The 17,113-nt window shown below is 35.0% G+C and overlaps 1 protein-coding gene across 1 annotated transcript in view; it reads left to right on the top strand.

The window, feature by feature from the left end:
• The window catches only part of pdcd11 (programmed cell death 11), a 49,363-nt gene extending 32,260 nt beyond the window's left edge, over nucleotides 1-17,103 (top strand). The window contains 14 exon segments of the mRNA XM_056456563.1: nucleotides 666-788; nucleotides 2,479-2,585; nucleotides 2,588-2,600; nucleotides 5,279-5,450; nucleotides 5,526-5,741; nucleotides 7,288-7,311; nucleotides 7,313-7,432; nucleotides 8,672-8,676; nucleotides 9,495-9,746; nucleotides 12,851-13,019; nucleotides 13,782-13,851; nucleotides 13,854-13,934; nucleotides 14,021-14,186; nucleotides 16,713-17,103. Of these exon segments, the coding sequence (XP_056312538.1) occupies nucleotides 666-788; nucleotides 2,479-2,585; nucleotides 2,588-2,600; nucleotides 5,279-5,450; nucleotides 5,526-5,741; nucleotides 7,288-7,311; nucleotides 7,313-7,432; nucleotides 8,672-8,676; nucleotides 9,495-9,746; nucleotides 12,851-13,019; nucleotides 13,782-13,851; nucleotides 13,854-13,934; nucleotides 14,021-14,186; nucleotides 16,713-16,884 (1,690 nt within the window). The 3' untranslated portion in view covers nucleotides 16,885-17,103.
• Nucleotides 17,104-17,113: the final 10 nt, after the last annotated feature.

Raw genomic sequence — 17,113 nt, 5'->3', positions numbered from 1 at the left:
GTTAAACAAATGACGCACAGCACCACTACGGTTACAGAAAAGTTTGCGCTGTTATAATGCACTTACCTTTTAATACATTTTGGTGCGATTATCACCCGCTATTAAAAAAACATGACTGAATGTTTTGAATGAAAAGCTGTAATGTAGCTGTGGCGGGATCAATTTTGGCATTTCCCCCCGCCATGGAAGAATGAATGTAGCGGAAACCATGTATATGTATGTTGACTAATATGACTGCTTAGAAGTTAAACAGTGCTTTTTTGTCATGAGAATTCAGCAGCGGTTTGATGTGTAAATGTGTGGTCTTGACCTTCATTGCTCTTTGACCCAAATCATGTTGCTTTTTCTCAGAATACTGAGAACATCCGGCATGCATGTGCCTAATCGACGTTTTATCCCCTTTCTGGCTCCTGTTGTTTGGCCACTATCTGACAAGTCATTTAAAACTCTTTAATAATTCATAAAACCGAGCTATTCTCATGTGGAAATCAGACAAACCCTTTTTATTCATAGTAGTTTTGCAAAACTCTAGAAAGAAGCTGACTTTAGGTTTGTGTTATAAATGTGTTTGTGTAAAGTTTGTTCGTCTCGTCACAAATGTGGACAATTTATTTAGTAAATTCAGTTTTTCTTTCATTAAATTATCTATTTCCTCCTTTCTCCAGACTGAATAAGGACAAGCATGAAATTGTAGCAGACCCAGAAATTCAGTCAATTGCTGATATAAAAGAGGGTCAGAATATCAGAGGATATGTGTCGTCTGTTAACGACCAGGGCATATTTCTAAGGTAAAGTATTTGTTGATTTACATGGATCTTAATTAATTCGTTCTAATAGGGCTGGGCTGATAAACAATATATCGAATCACGATAAAATTTATGTCAATAACAATGATAAGCTCTGGACTTTTTTACTCTATATTGATCTAAGAGCCAATCACAAAGCAGAAATATGCAACTATGGGAATCTAGAAGTGTGTTGATATCACTGGTACAACCCTTCCTACTCCCCAAGAACTGTACTTATCCAGAGCGAGCAGGAGGGCTGCCAAAATCACTTTGGACCCCTCACACCCAGCACACTGCCTCTTTGAACTTTTACCTTCTGGTCGACGCTACAGAGCACTGCGCACCAGAACAGCCCGACACAGAAACAGTTTCTTCCCTCAGGCAATCCATCTCATGAACACTTGATGATAATAATTGCGAAACCAACATCACTACTGCTATACACTTTTATACACATATACACTTATTTAACAACACACTTTACATGCCAATTTGCACATAACAGCTGCACATATAACGTTGTATATAGTAATAAACATGTACATACACTTGTCAATCTGTATATTTGCACTCACTACTTGCTTCTATTTTTTAAAATATATTTATTATCTGTTTTTTGTCCTGTCTCTGTAATCCTGTTGCACTGTAGAAGCTCTGTCACGAAAACAAATTCCTCATATGTGTGAACATACCTGGCAATAAAGCTCTTTCTGATTCTGATTCTGATATTATGCTGCATTCACACCAGATGTGTCACGCACAGATAAATTGCACTATTCGCATGTAAATAGACGTGTAAACAGTTTGTTTACTCGCTTAATTCGCGCCTCAAATTTGTGTGTCAAATATGCTTAATTCGCGCATCGAATTCACTTCACAACAGACACAGATTTACATCATGGGTGGGGCTTTTGTCTGCCCGGTGACTCTAGCTTCGCTGCTAAATGGCTAACATGGATTTTATTTGAAAAAAAAGTAGCTGTGCTTTGTGCTTTAGGAATGTTGAAAAACAGCATAGATTAGTTTGACGCCATGAAAGTCCACTAGATCCTTTCAGAGTAGCACCCAACTCTGTGACTTCAACTATACCTCCAGAAACTATCCCTGGATGATGGAAGCTTTCAGCAGTGCTTCAGACTGAGCCGAGCCCACTTTGATGAACTGTTATCTGGTGTCAGCAAGAGGTTTTTCCCTCGGGACACCAACAAATAGGCACTACGTCATATCATAATCTTGCTCGCCTACAAGAGCAAGCTTCTGAAGTTCAGATTTTCCAACTCGAGCGATTTGTGCGAATCACATCATTTGCGCTGCCTCATTCTCGCGAAAAGCGCCACAGGATGTCTATTTGCCTCTTTGCATTGTTTTAACATGTAAATCACTCGTGCTTGGCACTTCATCTGCATCTGATGTAAACGCACCATTAGAGACACACCCAATTTTTGGCTGCCAAAAATTATTGGCCACCGAAAATAGGTTATGCTGTTTAATGGACCCGCAAATTTTTGTGGCTTCAGTCATTGTTGGATACTTTTTAAATCTGGGAAGCATTAACAACTGATATTGCAATGTGTATTGTTATTGCTCAATATAAAATATAATTAATCGATATTGCATTTTTGTCAAATCGCCCAGTCCTAGTTCTAACCCTTATAAGTTTAAAATCACAATCTTTTTTCTTGTATGTAAGGTTATCGAGGACTATAACAGAAGAGTTCTGTTTCCAAAATGCTACGAAATACTATATGAATGACCCAAAAGTCCTTATTGAACACGTTGGCCAGAATGCATTGGTGGCCGCAAGGTTCTAAGGTAATGTATGTTTTTAACTAGTGTTTGACTTGCGTTATGTTTTTTCACATGTACGAAGCTTTTTGTTTGTTGGCTAAATATTGAGATGCTCATCTTTTATGTATTGTATCAGCGATAAAAATGTATTCATATTATGTAGCTTGTGAATGACCAGACTAAGACAGATTCACTATTTGAGCTGATCTTTGTTGTTGTTGTTCTGAGACCGAATTTCTGAAATGCTGCTACTTATAGATCAAATTTATCAAATTTATAGATATTTTGAGATGATCTAAATCCACCCCAGTTAAGGACATTCAGCTATTTATTACTAGCAAGTCTGGCGAACAATCTAGGACATGTTAATTTTGCTAGCAACATGTTAATTCATGTTAAGATGGTTATCCGAGTTAAAGCCATGTTAGCAACATACTAATTTGTGCTAAACTTAAATATTCTAGCAGGATTAATTCAGGCTGTAAAAATGCTAACAGCATGCTAATTTATGTTACTAATGTTTATAATACTAGAAACATAATTCTAGCATGTTAGCAACATGTTATTAATGCGATGCTTCATTCTAACAACATACAGAGAATAGCAATATTCTAGTTTGTCTTAACACGTTAGAAAACATTAACATGTTATTGATGGTAGCCATTTGTTAGTTGATGTTTAAACAATGTCAGGTTATTTCGTGCTAGCAATATGTTAACAATATGACAACCATACTACTATTGTAACCACATACTAATTTATGTTAAAATGAAGTAAAAATAATCTTAGCAATGTGTTAAAAACAAAAGTTTTAGCATTCCAACTCTGTTGCATGTACTACAAGCCTCTGTTACTGTACTACAAACACCATAGCAAGTGTCAATGAACATGTAAACATTTCTAGCATTGTCCCTAAACAAGCTAACCTTACCAGCATGTTTAAGCATGATGGCAATTTAAACATGCTAAAACATAAAACACAATAAGCATGGCAACTTGATAAAAATGCTAATAACGTTCATGCTAATTCTAGCATGTTAGCAACATTATAGTTTGTCTTAACAGGTTAAAACATTAACATTGTTATTAGTAGTAGTATATTGTTAACAGGTTAAAACATTAACATTGTTATTAGTGGTAGCATATTGCTAGATGATGTTAGCAACATTTTCAACAGTCAGTGTTGAATAGCAACAATATGCTAACATTATGGCAACCATGCTACTGCCGTAACAACATGCTAATTTACCTTAACAATGTTAAAGTAAAAATTGCCCTAGCAATACGTTAAACATGCCAGGAACATGTTAGCATTCCTAAAACAAGCTAGCATTGTTACCAACATGTTTAAATATGGTAGCATTAAATTAAAACATGGTAGAAACATAAGACGGAATAAATATGGCAGCTTCATAAAAAATGCTAATAACATTCAGGCTAATTCTAGCATGTTACCAACATGTTATCAATAGGGTGTTTCAGTCTAAAAACATAAAAGAAATGTTAGCAACATAGTAGTTTGTCTTTACAGGTTAGAAACATCAACATGTTACTGATGGTAGCATTTTGTTAGATGATGTCAGCAACATTTTCAACAATTCATGCTAGCAATATGCTAACAATATGGCATTCATGCTACTACCTTAACAACACGCAATTTTACGTTAACAAAATTTACCTTAGCAATTTGTTAAACATGCCAAGAACATGTTAGCATTCCAGCTAGCCCTCTGTTAAATGTATTATCAACACCATATCAATGTGTTAATGTTAAAACATTCTAGCAGTGTTCTAAAGCAAGCTAACATTACCAACGTGTTTAAAATATGATAGCATTGAATTAAAACATGTTAAAAACACAATAAACATGGCAGCTTGATAAAAATGCTAATAACATTCATGCTTATTCTAGCATGTTAAAACATTCTAGCAGTATCCTTAATCAAGCTAACATTACCATGTTTATTATGGTAGCGTTGAATTAAAACATGGCAGAAACATAAAACACAGTAAACATGGCAGCTTGATTAAAAAAAATGCTAATAACATTCTTGCTAATTCTAGCATGTTAGCAACATGTTATCAATGTCATGCTTCATTCTAACAACATACAAAAAATGTTAGCAACATACTAGTTTATCTTAAGTGGTTAGAAACAACATGTTATTGATGGAAGCATATTGTTAAATGATGTTAGCAACATTTTCAACACAGCCAATTTTAGCTAAATGTTAATTCATGCTTGTAATATGCTAACAATGTGACAGCCACATTACTGCATTAACATTGTGAACATAAATTAGCATGTTGTTAAAGTAAAAATTCACTTCAGCAATACGTTAAACATGCCAGGAACATGTTAGCATTCCAGCTAGCCCTCTGTTAAATGTATTAAAAACACCATATCAGTGTGTTAATGACATGTTAAAACAAGCTAGCATTGTTACCAACATGTTTAAATACGGTAGCATTGAATTAAAACATGCTAGAAATATAAAACACAATAAACATGACTTGATTAAAATGCTAATAATATTCTTGGAATGTGTGAAAACATGTTAGCAGCATGTTATTAACTTGCACACGTATGCTAACAACATTCAAAAGCAGGTTAACTGTTTGCTATCAACATACTACAAAGGTGCTAAAACATGCTTACAGTTTGTGCTTAATTTTGCTGGATTTTCTTCATCAAATTTCAGCGTGGACTCTGCGAACCTCCATGTGAACCTGTCGCTGCTGTCAAAAGACACTGGGAAACCAGATCTGCTCCCAGAATCTCTGGAACTGCCACTGCGTCTGACAGGAGAAGAGAAGGAGAAACATGACAAAAAAGCTGCTGTCAAGAGGAAGAAAACTCTTTCTGAGAGCCAGGTTAGCATGTTTGTTAGCACAGCGAGTTAGTTGCGAAGAGGATGACTTATCTGACCTTGTGTTTTATCCCTGTAGCAGCAAGACAATGAGATTCCTGCACAGAAGACCAAACGGATAAAAGTCGACGACGAATGCAGACTGATTGAAGAACCCACAGAACAGACGAAAACGCTGGAGAAGGAGAAGAAAAAGAAAAAGAAATCGAAAAAGGAGGACAGTGACAGTGGTGTAGAGGTGTTCTTCAGAGAGACGGATGAGACTGTGCCGGATAAAAAGTCAGCCAAAGTAAAGGTATGTTCCCTTATCAAATCAATGTGATTGATTATATCATGATATGGGATGTAAATTATTATTATTATTATTATATTATTATTATTCTCATCATGATGTTAATTAATCAATTATTGGTTAAGCTTAATAATGCTAATGTCAACTTCAGTGGCACAATTACAATATGATGTACAAACGACACTCAAAGCTAGCCTTTTTACCCAAAGATACTTTTTTTACAGTAAATAATAAGGTAGCAGGACTGTAAAAAAAATTCAGTGATTGATAATGTAATTAAAAGTAATGACTAATGAAATGGTGCTATTAACACTTAAATTTGAACAAACTGACAGCTAGTTCGCAAATCTTTTCATGTAAGCAAATAGTTTTTGTTACTCAAACTCAGTGCATTATTGCTAAAATAACCACCTAGATGTACATAATCCTGCTTATTGCATGGTAAACAATTAGACATCAAACATTGATCGAAGTTCCAATTAACTTACACTTTAATTAAACAAAGCTTGCAAAAAGAAAAATGGCAGGATGCAGTCTACACTAACCTACTTATTAACGATGTCACAAGAGGGCGCCAAACTTTCGAATGTGACCCAATTTTATTCATTTATAGTTTTTTTATTGTATTTATTTTGTTGTATTTATTTATTTTATTGCTTTATTTTTTTAATTGTATTTATTTTATTGTAATATTTTTATTTTTTTTGTATTTTTTTTGTATTTTATTTTTTTATTTATTTATTTATTATTATATATTTATTTATATATTTAGTACATATTTGTTAAATTATGCATTAATTTTATTGTATTTTTATTTATTTTATTGCAATATTTATTTTTTTTATTTATTTTATTGCATTTTTAAAAAATTCGATTATTTACTTTTTGTATTTTGTATTTATTTTATTATGTACTTTATTTTATGTTTTATTTTATTATTTATTGTATTTTATTATTTATTTACTTTTTATATTATGTATTTGTTTTATTATTTTATGTATTTATTTTATTATTTATTTACTTTTGTATTATGTATTTTTTAAATATATTTATTCTATTGTATTTATTTTATTTTATTCATTTATTTTATTGTATTTATTTATTTTGTATTATGTATTTATTTTATTGCATTATTTATTTTATTATTTATTTGCTTTTTGTATTATATATTTATTTTAATATATAATTGACTCAATTTATGGCATTATTTTTTATGTATTTTATTGTTTATTTACGTTTTGTGTTATGTATTTGTTTTATTATATTATTTATTTTATTCCATTATTATTATTATTATTATTATTATTATTTTTACAGTAATAGACAGTTTTGTATAAAAGTGTGCTCACTTCATTTTCTCTTCGCATCATGCTGTACATTGCACTTAAGCCGCATTTTCAAAACCATGCACAATATTCATGTCTATGCTTACAAGACCATCACTGTGGATGATTTAAAGGAGGATTAATAACTTATTACTCCTCAACATCCCTAATCAAACTGCACAATTTCCTCTGATATCTTACACCGCAGTTTTCTAAATGTTTAGGTTAAATGCAAGGAAGAGGAACCAAAACCGGCTTCAAGTGACATCTAGGTTCCCATGGGAGTCCACACTGGGCTCTTTAACACCTTTTGCCCCAGCAGACGACAACCAGAACTCCAGTGAGGATGAGGAGGAAGTCAAGAGCAAGGTGAGCTCATGTGAATCAAAAACTACATTTCTCCTGTGTAGACTTCAGGATAAGCATCTAAAATGAAACCGATTCATTCCACTCTTCAGCCATGATTTGCAAAAACTTTGCATTTACCTGGCACATTTGCATTTCCCCATGAAACAAACATGTTTTTTGAGAAACTATTGCATTAATCGAAGATCAGTTGGGCTGGAAATATGAGAAATTAGCATGTGAGCACAATCTTATATAAGAGTGCCAGTGGAGTGTAAAGTTCTGTGAGTGATTCCACTGACAGTGCTCAATTAATGAGCAGACGCAGCAGCTCGTTTCCATAACTAATGCAGTGCAAAATTAGATTGCAAATACATAGAGCCAGCAATGATGACTACTAACAACACGGATACAGCTGGGTAAATAAAAACATGCTTTTTCTGACATGTTAAACAGTAAAGTGAACACCCCTAAATTGATTAAAAACGTTAAACAGCTCTTTTGCTTCTCAAAGGAAACTCTTGTATATGCATATTTATCTGATGCTTGTTTATCTTTAGTAATGTTATGGCTTGTTTCTATGTAAAGCTGCTTTGAAAGAATTTACATCGTAAAAGCACTACAGAAACAAATCTGACTTGACTGAATGTAGTTTTTAATGGTAAAAGTCTAGGCATGCTGTTTTAACTATAAAGTTATGTATTTGCGTGATGAGACCTTTTGAGCTTGTTAGAACTTGTATTTCATGCAAAGCTACATTTCCAAATTAACTTGTTTATAACTTATCCTTAAAGTACTGTAAGTTTTTGACTCTTCTAAAGCATTAAAATACAACACTGTGTATACAGATATTTAAGAAACATGCTAATGCTGAACATTTTTTTATCTGGAAAAACAATGAAGGCAGATGTTCTGCTTTGAAAATGTGCGCTACGTGCTGGGAACGTCTGTTTTTGTTTTCGCCTCTGTGGAAAACAGCCTATTATATTAATTAATTCAGAAAGGCTCTCAAAGCATGCGCCCCATGATCAAAAATTCAACCTCCGGTGGACAGTAGCAGACTCAGAGTTCCACATGAGGTTATTAATAAGCAAATAATATAATATTATGAACGTAAACTGCAGGTTACATCCCAACAAACACATTTACGTTGTAGTGATGTCTGTACAACATTGCATTTTTTCACGTGCTCGCTACATTGTTACTACATAGAAATGTAAAGACATAAAAAGGCTGTGAGCAACGTTGTCGTGTGACATTCAGCAACCGTGAGACGTTCTTACTACATAGTAATAATGCTTTTTTTCCTGGCAGTTTATCAATACTGCCTAAAATACAGGATAAGCAGTAATAATTTTCTAGTTTTGCGTAATATTAAATATTTTTCATAAATTTTTCCTTTTTAATTTAACAACTGCATGTGTAAGATTTGAGGTGTAAAAACGCAACACATGAATAAAATCAATTTTTTTATTAAACATTTCACAACATTTAATACATACAGTGCACATCTTATTATAATCATAGAGTATTAAAATAAAGTTTAGACTATATTAAATAATTAACTATAGTCTATAGTCTAGTTTACATATTCGCTCACAAAACTGCTCTCTTCTGTTTGCTGAAAAAAAAAAAACCTGAAATATATATATTTTTTCCTCAAATTTCTTCATATTTATTTATATTTTTTGTTTTGCTCTCTGTACTACACTTATTACTGAACAATATGATTTGCTACTTTATTGAGAGCTTTGTTTATTCTCACTCTTAAAGGGATAGTTTAAAAAAATAATTTACTCACTCAAGTGGTTCCAAATCTTCGTGAGTTTCCTTTTTCTGGTAAACACTAAAGATAATTTAAAGAATGTTAGAAACTGATAACCATTGACTTCCATAGTAAAGAAAAAACATAATATGAAAGTCAATGCTTACAGGATACAAAGAAAGTTGAGAGTAAATAATGAGTAAATGTATATTTCTTGGGTGAACTGTCACTAATGTTATGGCCAGCATCAACAATACACTGCTGTGGAAGATTGTAAACACTCAATGCAAACACGCAGTAATGAAGGTGTTTTCTTTCCAGCCGGTTGAAGAAGTCCCGTAAAGAGCTGAAGCAGGAGCAGCAGAACACAGAGCAAAAGCTCAGCAAGCTGGAAGCTGAGCTCATGGACACGTCTGTACGGCCTGATAGCTCGACAGCGTTTGAGCGTCTGCTCCTGTCGTCTCCCGACAGCTCCCTCCTCTGGTTGCAGTACATGGCTTTCCATCTACAGGCTACGCAGATCGAGCAGGCCCGTGCGGTCGCCGAGAGAGCCCTCAAAACCATCTCCTTCAGGTCAAAGACTGTTGTTGTTGTTGTTGTTGTTGTTGTTTGTTTAGGATGGCTGCAAGTAATGAGAGTTCAGATTGCACAATGTTCAAAGTAGCCGTGTCACAGATGTTTTCATACGGCATGACTATCTGGGGTAGCGTTTTATCGTTGCTGTGTTTACACTGTAGGATGGATCGGCGACAGGGGGTTTCACACTGCATGACTTTACAATAGAAAGAATCGCCGACAACATTTGTCTCGATCTGCAAACTACGTCTCGCAACCAAACACACAAGAAAAGTGACATGGAAACAAAGCAAGGTCACATAGTATATCTTTTGCTATTAACTACATAATGAGAAAGAAGCATTTAGTGGGGTTTAAAATCTATTATTCTGCTAATCTGGCTTTGAAGGGAATTGGCAATTTCACCTCAACTTTTATTCTTTTTCGACCCAGTTGTGATATTGCTCAGATGACTTATCAAACAGACACAGGTGCTCCTGCCAAATTTCACTAGTTTTTCATGCATTTCTTGGGTCCAAATAAACTGAAAATGAGCACTTTTTACTTTCCCCCATCCTCCTGCTGGCCTGTACATACCTGTACTAATGGACGCTGCTCTCTCAATGGCTGTAGGTAATCGCCGATGTTATTTTCAAGCAGAACTCATTTCACATGGCATGATTTGAATCATGACAGCTCCAGATATTTAGCAAATATCTCACGGGTGTGAGCCGGACTCAGCTGCGATTCTCTCTAATCATGTCTTTGATGGTTCATAGTGTTATTGTTACTCACATGAACGAGCACCGATTTGCCTGTGATTTCAGGCATTTGTCTGCGATTTCTCAACCTGTCTGCGAGACAAACTCTGGGCTAAAAGCATGCAGTCTGACCTCAGCATAATGGGATTATTCATTAAAAAATGATTCTGTCATCATTTACTTGTAATCTGTTTGAGTATAAATATATAATCTGTTACTTATTATCTGTTTGAACATAAAAGGCTGTATCATACACAGAGCAACAAGTGGTTTTTAATAGCTTCAACCCAGCGCAGATATCATTTTCACGTCCTGTGCCATATTATTTAAATAGCAAATGCATTTGTGTCAATTTCACTGCCTATTGGAATGCTGGTCTGTTAGGAGGAGGAGGTGTGTTAAGGCGCATTATTGGTGAATTTATTTTTATTTTTTATTTATATAATTTTTTTTTGAGCCAACTAAAGTAGACTGTGCCATTGATCAACTAAAAGCTGGTCTAAAGTCAGTGGCACTTTTTTGTTATTTAATAAGCTAGTCAATAATAAGTTATTTAATCTCTAGGCAGGTCCATAATGCATGTAGAATTTGCTTATTACACACACTGGGATGTGCAGCAGCACACAAACATCTTTAAATATGAAAATTAAAAGATTTAAAATGTAAAAGATGATTGTTGTTGACATGCATATGAAAACTGCCACCTCCTCCCACGCCGCCTTTGTCTCAGGGGGTAGACCATTTTGTTCTGTAGATGGACCTTTAACTTTTTTACTCTGCCATGTAAATAACAAATGTGCCATGGCACAAGTGCAACTTCTTCTTAAAGGGAATGTCAGGTGATATTCTGATTGGTTTAATTCACAAAACAGCCAAAACACACCTGGAGCTCATTAAGAGAGTAAGGACAACCTGTTTAAAAACGAGCAACCCAACCATTTTTTTGCACATGTGCTGTGCTCTTTAGACCTTGTGCTTAGAGCAATGGGCTCAAACTCAATTCCTGGAGGGTCGAAGCTCTGCATAGTTTAGCTCCAACCACCTCTGCTTAATAGTCTCTAGTAGTCTTAAATATTTTGATTAGTTGCATCAGCTGTGTTTGATTAGGGTTGGAGCAAAACCATGCAGAGCTGCGGCCCTCCAGGAATCCAGTTTGAGACCTATGGCTTAGATCATTAAAATAGAGTACAAAAAGAATGAAAAAATCTGTTTCCATAGACTTCCATAGTATTTTCCCCTACTATATATGTCTGTGGCTACCAGTTTTTAACATTTTTCAAAATATCTTCCTAGATATTAGAAAAAAGAAACGCATAATGGTGTGTAAATTTTCATTTTGGCGTGGGGTATCACTTTAAATCTGTACAATATGCAGGAAGCCTCCTTTTATGAGACCCTACTTTGACTAAATAAGGCTGCATTTACACTGCATGGTTCAAGTGACTCAATTCAGATTTTTTTTTTCTTCACCATGTTTCACAGATTGGATATGGCCCATGTACGTGTAAGCAGGAACAAATCACATGGATTCCGATTTACTCAAATCAGATTCAGGCCTTGTTCATATGTGGAAATTTATCCGATATAAATCGGATCCGTGTTCTCATGCCTGCAGTGTAAGCAGGTAGATCGGATTGTCATCTGTCAATGCGAGTCGCACATCATTAAACACCATAGCAAATGACGTAGAGTCTCGCTTTCATTTCAGAACAGACTTCATCAGAGTCCCAAACCCCATAATCTCATACACGAGGACTAAATATGCTTTTATATTGTCCTATAGCACACATATTTAAGCATGTTAACGAGAGAGAGAGAGAGCGCCAGAATGTAACATCCACCACGTAACCAATATAAACTAATATAAAACTGTGGCATACATCACGTGCATAAATCATGCCATGGACGTTACATTAAGATGCCTACTGGTTTAAAAAGTCCTATATTAAAAGAAGACGGCCAAATGAGAACATTTCTATAACAAGCTATAGTAAAACAACAACTGGTCATCAAATTCAACCCTGTCAACACATTGAATACAATTAAACGGTGAAAAGAACGTTCTTTTATTATCAGCTGATAGTCAGCGGCTGCTCTTTTTTTTTTTTTTTTTTTTTTTTTTTCTCTTTCCCCTGTTCATTGCGTCTTTGCTATGTGCTGTGGAAATGCAGACAATTGAATACGAGTCACTTTTAAAAGATGATGCAAGCAGGTAAGCAAAAAAATTGCATACAGTCACAAATTCGGAATTGACCATCAAGATCTTCAGTGTAAATGCAGCCTAAGTTACACACTTTTCATTTAGGAATCATTGAAACAGAATTCACATTTTACAATTAACCATTTTGTTTGTGTGTTTAGAGAGGAGCAGGAGAAGCTGAACATTTGGGTGGCCATGCTGAATTTGGAGAACATGTACGGGACACCAGACAGCTTGCAGAAAGTTTTCGAACGGGCCATCCAGTATTGTGAACCTCTTCTTGTTTACCAGCAGCTGGCCGACATTTATGCCAAGTCGGAAAAGATCAAAGTGAGCATCATGTCTGCTGTCGTGAATTGTTTGATGTATTCTGGCTAGTTACTGGGTGGTATTATGAAATTTTGACTTCACTTGGCACTGAAACTCCTGTGAAGACATGTATAATATCACAAAGTTTTTTTGTTTTTTATTTTAGTTGTGATCTTCTGAACTTTTATTATATTACACTTTTATTTATTATAGAAAAAAATGTATGACAGTTTCTACTAATAGCAGCATATTTTAATGATTTCTGAAGGATCAAATGTCACCGAAGATGAGTTATGAGGCTGTAAATTCAAATAACTTGAATCACTGGAATAAACTACATTTTAAAACATTCATGTAGTAAACATTATCGAATTTGACTGGCTTTGTGAAAAAAACAAACACCTTAAGAGCCCAAAAGCATCAACTGAGATGAATCCTGCATGAAAACTGTATTGGAAAGTAATTATTTTACCTATAGTTGAAGTTATGTTATGTAAATGTGTTATTGAGTCACATTAAGATTGAGTCACATTTTAGACACAATATTATCTTAGTTTTTCTGTTTCACCCAAAGAGAAATATGTTGTGTTATTATTCCCTAAAGAATTCTCTTTTTCAACCAATTGAGTGAATCAGTGATTCTTTTGTAAATGAATCAAAGCCAATGAATCAGCAATTCTGAATAATTGATTCAGTAAATCACTCATTAGGACAGACTTGCTGCCATCTATTGATCATTGTAGTGTCTCATTTGTTTATCTACACTATATTCTGTGTGTGTAGGAGGCTGAGAGTCTTTATAAAAGCATGGTGAAGCGTTTCAGACAGGACAAAGCAGTTTATCTGAGTTACGGCACTTCCTGCTTCGACAACGGCAAAGCGACGCTGCCAATGCTCTTCTGCAGAGGGCGCTTCAGAGCCTGTCGAGTAAAGAACGTGAGTCACAGCTACATTTCATACTTGTTTCACACATGCGTTGTCTGTTTGAGGCTCATGCTTTGTTTCCTTGCTGTTTTTTCCAGATGTGGACCTCATTGCCAAATTTGCTCGGCTGGAGTTTCAGTTTGGGAATTCAGAGAAAGCCAAGTCTATGTTCGACAAGGTCCTCACTACATACCCCAAACGCACAGACCTGTGGTCTGTCTTCATAGACTTAATGGTGAAGCACGGCTCTCAGAAGGAAGTGAGGTAAGCACAGCTGCACATCGAGTCTGGGAAAATAAATGAAGTCTATGGGAATCTTTCTTTGTGTCTGTATTATGAATGGATTCTTAAAGGAGTATAGACACATTTAATCTGATCTAACCAAATCTATCTTTAGCATTTTATTTAGTTATGATTATTAGGTTTTGAGTTGATACTTAATTACTTTATTTGCTATTTTAAAAAAATGAAAGGAATATGTAAATGTTGTTTTTTTCTGTTCCATTCAACAAACTTTAAGGATTTTTATTATGTTGAATAAAATAGAATCTATACATTTTGAAATATAAAATATGCAATATAATAAAAAAATATATATATAGTGTAATACAAATATATATATATATATATATATATATATATATATATATATATATTTTTAAAATAATTATATTTTTCTTAAAATAAAAACATTTTCAGTAACTTTTTGAAAAAAAAAATCTATTTTGTGCTTAGAGTGTAATGAATAGAGTGATCCCTCGTTATTCACGGGAGCTACGTTCTAAAAATAACCCACAATAGGTGAATTCCGCGAAGTAGTCCTCCTTATTTTTTACAATTATTATAGATGTTTTAAGACTGTAAAATCTCTCACTTCACACTTTTCTCTCTCATTTAAACGCTCTGAGTTCAAATTTTCTAGAAAAATAAGTCCAGTATTATAAAATGAAACCAAAGATCAAAACCTGTTGTCAGGCATAAACACTCATAGCTCTCAGCAAAAGGTTCATAAAGCTTTTTAGCTTTGGTGCAGATAATGTTGGTATCCACCGTAATGTCTTTTTTTTCTAGTCACTAGCTATGTTTCCATCCACCTATTTTTATGCGCATTTTGGATATGCGCATAACTGAGTAGAATAAACCTTTTATTCAATATGAAAAGATGCGCATAAACTACGATGGAAACACTTTTACCCAACAAACTCCAGTATGAGCATTTAAAAAAGGTCATGTGGTTGGCGCCAGTGGTGTAGTGGTGTAGTGGTTAGTGCGTCAACACTCCGGTGCTCACAGCGACCCGAGTTCGATTCCCGCCTCGCGGTCCTATGCCGATCCTTCCCCTCTCTCTGCTCCCCATGCTTTCATGTCAATAATCTCCACTGTCCTATCCATTAAAGGTGAAAACCCAGAGTTAAAAAAAAAGGTCATGTGATTTTGTAATAAGAGATCATGTGATGATAAAAATGTGTGTGAATGGACAAACCAGCAGGCTGAGCACACTATAAAACATCTGAAATGTTGTTTTGGTCCTTCTAAAACACCATAACCGTTTCAGTATTAGTGTTGTGATGGTATTAATGACCCCCAGAATCAAGAGTGTCTGTGCTCCGCGTCTCATGCCTTCAAACGCCACCGTGTGTTTAGTGTGTCAGGATTGCCTTCTGGTGCTTCATTTATTAAATAAAGAAAAGATTCACGCGGCTTCTCTTATCACAGCAAATTCTGTTTTTACTGTTGATATTTGGCATCAATTAATCAGGAAGTGACTATTTTGTTCGCTTTGACTCACATGAATGGAAACGCTGCTCTATTTGCATATCTTTTATGCGATAATCCAATTTTGCGCATATTCGCATGTTTTTTAAAATGAAAGTATTCAGATGGGCAGAAATATGAACGGTGTCCTGAGTCGTGGCTGGGCACTGCAAACAGCCGCTGACTTGTGGTGCCAGTGTGCGTAACCCAGGGGCGTAGAGGACATTTTAAAAGTGGGGGGGGTGGCTGTATGAGATCATCCATTCATATAATCATTAATCACCTGTTTCTAAATAGTCTGTCTCTAAAAGTGAGGGGGACGTATCCCCCCCGGTTGCTACGCCCCTGGCGTAACCTGATATAAACCAATGTTTACAATTCTAAAATGCATGGCGTGGTGCACGACACCTTTAGTGTGCGACACCTTTACGATGGTCTTGCTGCAGACAGTTACAACTCTTTTTGGATCCTTGTTGGAACTCATACTGCAAGAGATCGACGATTTATGTTATTTTGGCTGAACGCATTCTATACGGTACAGAAGACACGGAGGAGATTGATTGATTAACAATGGTCTACAGCCAATCAGGATGCAGAACACAATGCGTTGTGAAAAAAAAACGTCAAATTGCACTAAAACAAATCCGCGAAACTGTGAGGCCACGATAGGTGAATCACGTTATAGCGAGGGAATCCTGTACTTAATTCATGATACATAATACTTCATTCATACTACAAAAATGTACCCACCTCACTGTTTTTTGGGAAGGGGCTTGCTTTTTAGCGTTTTATTTAGTATTTAACTTTTCTTTTTATTTGTTTTATATTTTTTATGTTAATTAGTATTTTTGATGCAAGTAAATAATATGTGAGTGTAATAGAATCTTAACATTCATGAATTATACAATCAAATATATTTTATTCTATGCAGAGAAGATCTTTATTGCTATTTATATTTTTGCATTAACAAAATGTCTGAATTCTGCTTTGTTTCATCCAATTCATTATCAAAAAATGTTTTCCCTCCATCTCCAGGGAGCTTTTTGATCGCGTGATTCACCTGAGTGTGTCAGTGAAGAAGATCAAGTTCTTCTTCAAGCGTTACCTGGAGTACGAGAAGAAGAACGGCACACCTGAGACCATCCAAGTGGTCAAACAGAAAGCTCTCGAATATGTGGAGTCCAAAGGAGCTGAAGCCACTAGCTAAAAACACCTGTTTTATATTTGACAAGACATCTGAAGACAAAGACTCTTTTATTGTCCACCCAATAGTTCATTCCTCTGCTTCTTTTTCAGCTATTTAAGTGTCTATAGGTGCTTTAGTGACGTTTGCATCTGTTGAATCATTAAATGTGATCAAATATGACCATGAATTAAAAACAATCCTGTAATGTTGAGACATGCAATAAAGATCTTGCTTTCTAAAGCTCGAAAAA

The sequence above is a fragment of the Danio aesculapii genome, chromosome 1 (assembly GCF_903798145.1).
Source record: "Danio aesculapii chromosome 1, fDanAes4.1, whole genome shotgun sequence".
NCBI lineage: Eukaryota > Metazoa > Chordata > Actinopteri > Cypriniformes > Danionidae > Danio > Danio aesculapii.
This window is presented reverse-complemented; position numbering and strand designations above follow the sequence as displayed.